General features: G+C 38.1%; 1 protein-coding gene across 1 annotated transcript in view; it reads left to right on the top strand.

The window, feature by feature from the left end:
* Nucleotides 1-295: 295 nt before the first annotated feature.
* The window catches only part of LOC104523654 (exportin-1-like), a gene marked incomplete at its 5' end in the record, with an annotated part of 7,444 nt that continues 1,940 nt past the window's right edge, over nucleotides 296-5,799 (top strand). The window contains 7 exons of the mRNA XM_010166309.1: nucleotides 296-479; nucleotides 1,944-2,050; nucleotides 2,478-2,672; nucleotides 3,667-3,835; nucleotides 5,034-5,168; nucleotides 5,282-5,441; nucleotides 5,520-5,616. Coding sequence (XP_010164611.1) covers nucleotides 296-479; nucleotides 1,944-2,050; nucleotides 2,478-2,672; nucleotides 3,667-3,835; nucleotides 5,034-5,168; nucleotides 5,282-5,441; nucleotides 5,520-5,616 — 1,047 coding nt within the window. The remainder of the gene's footprint in view (nucleotides 480-1,943; nucleotides 2,051-2,477; nucleotides 2,673-3,666; nucleotides 3,836-5,033; nucleotides 5,169-5,281; nucleotides 5,442-5,519; nucleotides 5,617-5,799) is intronic.

Here is a 5,799-nt window from a genome sequence, read left to right as displayed (position 1 = left end):
TTTTCCCCCCCTTTTTTCCCCCCCTTTTTTCCCCCGGGAAACAATACAATAATGATTGTACCAGTGCAGCAAAAATACTTATGCAGAACAGCAGAATTAAGTCAACTGAAGCTTTGTCCTGACTCTGTTTGAGGTAGCAGCAAGTGCCATGAAGTAAACAGCAGTATATATAAAGCCTGTAAATTTCAGTGATATTTTCTTTTAACAGCGTGTAAGATAAAATAATTAAAATTACACTTTTATATTGAAAACTAAAGGCCACTTTTATTCACTAAACAAAATCTTTTTTCAACAGAATGTTGATATTCTAAAGGATCCTGAAACAGTTAAGCAGCTTGGTAGCATTCTGAAAACCAATGTAAGAGCATGTAAAGCAGTTGGCCACCCCTTTGTGATTCAGCTTGGAAGAATTTATTTAGATATGCTGAATGTGTACAAGTGCCTAAGTGAAAATATTTCTGCAGCAATTCAGGCTAATGGTAAGAAATTCCATCTTCTTCCTGAAAATGGGGCTTAAGAGTGTATGTTACCAGGTTTCAAAGAACATTCCAAGTAGGCTAATTTTACTGTATTAATTTTATTGTTTGGGAGAATGGAGGGTGACTCAAAGTGCTTGCTTAGATTTTTTTTTTGTTAATCAGATATTTTATTCAAATGAAGAACTCCTGATTTTAGAGGGAGGAAAAAATGCCTATAAATGAGAAAGTTTAGGAAAGATGCAACACACCGCGGATGCTTACTTCAACTTTGTCTCAGCAAGATGCCTTCTAATTTTCAGCATGCGTTCTTTTAGCTTACTCTAATTTTGAATATGAAAAGAGTATTTTTAAATAGAATGTCACTCACTTTCTCAGAAGATGTTGTCGGGGTTTTGGTATGATACCGTGCTACTACTTTATTATAGACTTGTAACTGTGGTGAAGATGCCCCAAAGTGATGATAAACCAGGCCTGTAGTCATTGAGAAGGAATTATCAATTACCAAACCTGTCTTTACCAGATAAATTACAGCCTGTGGTATCTCAGAATGTGCTTCTGTCATAGTTCATGACAAGATTAAGTGAGTCAGTTACTGGATTCTGTGTAATGACCAGTTTTTTTTGCCAGTGCGGATGATGGTATTTGGAAACATGAATGTAGCTGCTTGACCTTGAAATAGCTTCTCACAATTCAAAATAAAACTGGCTGCAAAATCAATACCTTTTGATTTTGCAGCTCTAATGGCTGGGATTTGTCCTTGTCAGACATGGTGAAGTTGAGGAGGCAGTTGCTAGGACTGTAGTCCTGACGTGCTACTTGATCAGCAGCTACGGTGATAGCGGTTGCCTCAGAGCACGTTTTCACACTGGCTTTGCCTTGCGCGAGATGCCAGCACCAGCGATCTTTTTTTTCCCTGGCCGTGCTCTTCAGGTTTTCCTGTGCATGTACTGTAATGGTTGTATGGCTGTGCAGCTTAATTAGATCATGTTTTGCTGATGAGACTACATTGACTTGCGGTAAGAAACTGAACTAAGGATAAACCTTCTTAAGGATAAGTGTGGACTTACACACACAGAGACAAGTGGAAGGATTATTTCTCTTGGATGAAATTAGGCACTTTCTTGTTCTCCCCCCCATCACTTCATGAGAACCAGATGTAAGCTCAGTCCAGGTAGTTAAGTGAATATGTGTGATTTCCTTTTCTTGAAAAGTAAGTTAAGCTTTGCTTTTGAACTCTGTAAGCAGGGTACTGTCAGTAGTAGTTTTGTAACACTAAATGGCAGCTTGGACCTATGGAGCTAGAATGGGGAGGTAGTTTTTTATTTGCACAGTATGCGTAAGGAGTCTTTAATGGTCTTTGTAGTTCCGATATAAAAATCAAGCATTCTCTGTTTTGCTATATCAATTTAACTTAATCTTTTTGTTACACCTTACCTGATTAACTGGATTTAAAACTTTTTTTAGGTGAAATGGTAACAAAGCAGCCCTTGATTAGAAGTATGAGGACTGTAAAAAGGGAAACTTTGAAACTAATTTCTGGCTGGGTGAGCAGGTCCAGCGATCCTCAGATGGTAAGTAGATTTATTTTACACAAATAACTTGTAAGACAGAATTAAGAAGTCTGGGGTTTTTTTGGTTGGTTGTTTTTGCTCTGCTGTTGACTGAATTACTTAGTCACAGGAACTTGCTTTAGGAGGCGTGTAAAATACAAAGGAGAAAAGTATGATCATACAGAGATGAGCCTGAGCTACATCTGAGATACTTCAGTTAATTTTAGCTGAGAGTAATCCTAAAGAGAATCCAGGAAGTTTGAGAGCCCTACTGGAAGCCATGCTGGATGGATACTGAGGGTGGGGAGTTTATGGAAGGGTAAAATATTTCAACTTCCTTAGGAAAAGTATCTCTGGTAACTAAACAATGAACTTCACTATCAACTGTGTGCTAGAGACTTTGTTCAATAACTGTATTGTACTAACCATGGCTTACTCTTTCAATTAGGTAGCTGAAAACTTTGTTCCTCCCTTGTTGGATGCAGTTCTCATTGACTACCAGAGAAATGTTCCAGCTGCTAGAGAACCTGAAGTACTTAGTACTATGGCTATCATTGTAAACAAGCTGGGTGGACACATTACTGCTGAAATACCTCAGATATTTGATGCTGTTTTTGAGTGCACGTTAAATATGATCAACAAGGTATTTATATTTAAACTTTGGATAAGGTGTCTTCCTAGTGACTGAAGACAAAAAAAAAAGGGGGGGGGGTTTATAAGAGTGCTGATCCTGGCTCTTGGTACATCTCTAAGTGAAAGACATTCTTGCAGTGAAGGGAGGTGGTATTTAATGAACGTAGAGTTATTACACAGCTTTCATCTTCTGGAAAGTAAGCAAGGGTTCATGCCTTCTTTCTGTTAATATGATTTCCATATGTGGTGTCTTGTGGATCGTCTCCCTGTTTTTTTGCCATCACAAAGTGTATTTGTGGCACTTGGAAGAAATTTCTGCTCAAATGAACATACTTGTTTTGAAGTCTGGCTGCCTAGCTGGATGTCTTAATCTCAGTGCCTTAAAAATTTCCCTGTTTAGCTCTTGATTTAAGTAACTTTTCTGTTCTAGAGACTTGGAATGTCATGCTTCTGGAAGCATGCTAACTACTAAAATTCATAAATATTTAAAATTTATGAATATAAGTACTGATCAGCCATTTTTAGTATTTCCTTACTAATGCAGTTCTTAGGCTGTAGTGTGCAATATGTATTTGTATAATAGTTGAGCAATACCAGCTGAATCAGTGCTACTGATTCAGTTATATCCTATTACTGATGTAATAGGATATAACCAGCAATTGTACCCTTGTAGCAACATAGGTGTTTCACCAGTGTTGAGACCATCTGTCAGTTTATCTGTGGACTCAGTAGCAATTAAAGTTATGTACTTACAAAACGTGGCTCAGCCCATCAGTGTTGTGTAACTCTGGAAGATGGTCTTACCAAGCTTTGGTGGGGAAAACTAGGGGGAAAACTTCACCGTGAAGTGTAACCTTTGCTTTGCATGTAAGGTTATTTTAAACCTGAGGTCTAAATGCTGATCCATGTCAGCTATTGACCCACTCTGCTTAACAGAAGATCTTATGATGGATCTTCAGAAAACTTGACTTTTTTTTTTCTTCTTCTTCCCCTTCTCTTTCTAGGACTTTGAAGAATATCCTGAACATAGAACAAACTTCTTCTTGCTACTCCAGGCTGTAAATTCTCACTGCTTCCCAGCATTCCTGGCCATTCCACCTGCACAGTTCAAACTTGTTCTGGATTCTATTATTTGGGCTTTCAAACATACAATGAGAAATGTTGCAGATACAGGTAAATGGAAGTGTTTAATATGCAGACTTAGTTTGTGGTATCAGATTTTTTTTGGTAGATTGTTGTTTTCTTGCATCTCTTTTCTTCATTCAAACTTAGTATTCCAGTTACAGGATTCTGTGCTGCGTTTGCAGAAGAATAATATTCTTCTGTCTCAGCTTCAGGCTGTCATCCAGGTTTGCATTAATGGGCTGAAACACTTAGATGCTGTTTCATTCCCACAGCTGTTAGAGAGCTGTCATGGTTTCTGCTTGCTTGCTTTTCCACGTGAGGGTTGGCACCTTTCTGAAATGGCTGAACTGATGCAACAGCTCACTGCTGCTAAAACTGGTGTTACAGCTCTACTTTTGTTGTGCTGCCTGCAGTGTTCGACTTCGTACCTCAGTAAGACAGTTGCTTAGTAACTACTGAAAAGTTCAGCAGAAAAGTGAATTGTTTGGGGCTGAACTCACGGTCTGGGAGCAAGCCCATGACATAGGGAAACACCTTAGGTTGTTAAGAAGCCAGTTATGCTTCCTTTGGACAACAGCAAGCTGTTTAAATTTAGGATGAAATTTCATTGAGCATCTGAGTGTATCAACTCATTTAACGAACTTGACTAATTAAAAAGCTCTCCAGAATGAGGGTTATCAAAGATACAAGGAGAGGCTATAAAAAGAGTCTTAAATTCCAAAACCATTGTTTTTTAATGTCTCGGGCTTAGTGCACTATCTCAGCTACTGAACAGAAAGATTGTTGTGAAGCCACTTAGTGTGTAGGCAGTTGTCTTGTATCAATGTTTGGAAGGGATGGGGATAAAAGATAACTTTCAGTTGCATTTCACTTAGTAAGGTTTTCATTTATTATGTTTTCATATACTTCTAAAAATTAAAACATTTTCCCTTCTTAAATTAGAAACACTTGTTTTAGCAGAGGCTTTCTCTCACTTTTGCTAGTACCAATAACGTAATGTGATTGTTTCTTTATGCTTCTGTCACCTAATAATGCAAATAAAATTGGCATGCCATGTAAATACGGCTGTTGTCCTCTAGTGGCTACTTGAGGAAATGCCTGAGAAAAATTATTGCACACAAAATACTCTACTCATCTCTTTGGTGCCTATCAGAACTCCTTGGGATAGTTGTGTCGTTTTGGAAAAGGCACAGAGGTTTTATTATTGTTGTGTTGGTAACTTAGTTTTTTAATGCATATTTTACAGGACTTCAGATACTTTATACTCTACTACAGAATGTTGCACAAGAAGAGACTGCTGCCCAGAGTTTCTATCAGACATACTTCTGTGATATCCTTCAGCACATTTTCTCAGTTGTAACAGACACCTCACACACTGCTGGTAAGAATGCATGTATATGAACTGGTGATGAAAACAATCTTTTGAACATCAAAACACTATTACACATCCTGTTCTGAATAATAACTGCATATGTATAACTTTGGTCTGTTCAGGTTTGACAATGCATGCATCAATCCTTGCATACATGTTCAACTTAGTAGAAGAGGGAAAAATAAGTACTCCGTTAAACCCTGGAAATCCAGTGAACAACCAAATGTTTATTCAGGAGTATGTTGCTAATCTCCTTAAATCTGCGTTTCCTCACCTGCAAGAGTAAGTGTGCTGTGACTCTTTAGTACTTGTAACTGGTTTCTTATGTCATGAAATACTAACTTCTGTGTTTCCTGTTAGTGCCCAGGTTAAACTGTTTGTAACAGGACTCTTCAGTTTAAACCAGGATATTCCTGCCTTCAAGGAACACCTAAGGGATTTCCTGGTCCAAATCAAGGTATGTTTGGTTTGCTTTTTTCAAGAAGTTAAAAAGATCACAGTGATACTGTTGGAAAGTACTTGGACAGTGTTTGTTCAGTGTTTGTTTAGAATCATAGACTGGTTTGGATTGGAAGGGACCTTAAAGATCATCCAGTTCCAACCCCCCTGCCATCAGCAAGGACACCTTCCACTAGACCAG

Source organism: Antrostomus carolinensis, unplaced genomic scaffold (genome assembly GCF_000700745.2).
Source record: "Antrostomus carolinensis isolate BGI_N321 unplaced genomic scaffold, ASM70074v2 scaffold11374, whole genome shotgun sequence".
Taxonomy (NCBI): Eukaryota; Metazoa; Chordata; class Aves; order Caprimulgiformes; family Caprimulgidae; genus Antrostomus; species Antrostomus carolinensis.
This window is presented reverse-complemented; position numbering and strand designations above follow the sequence as displayed.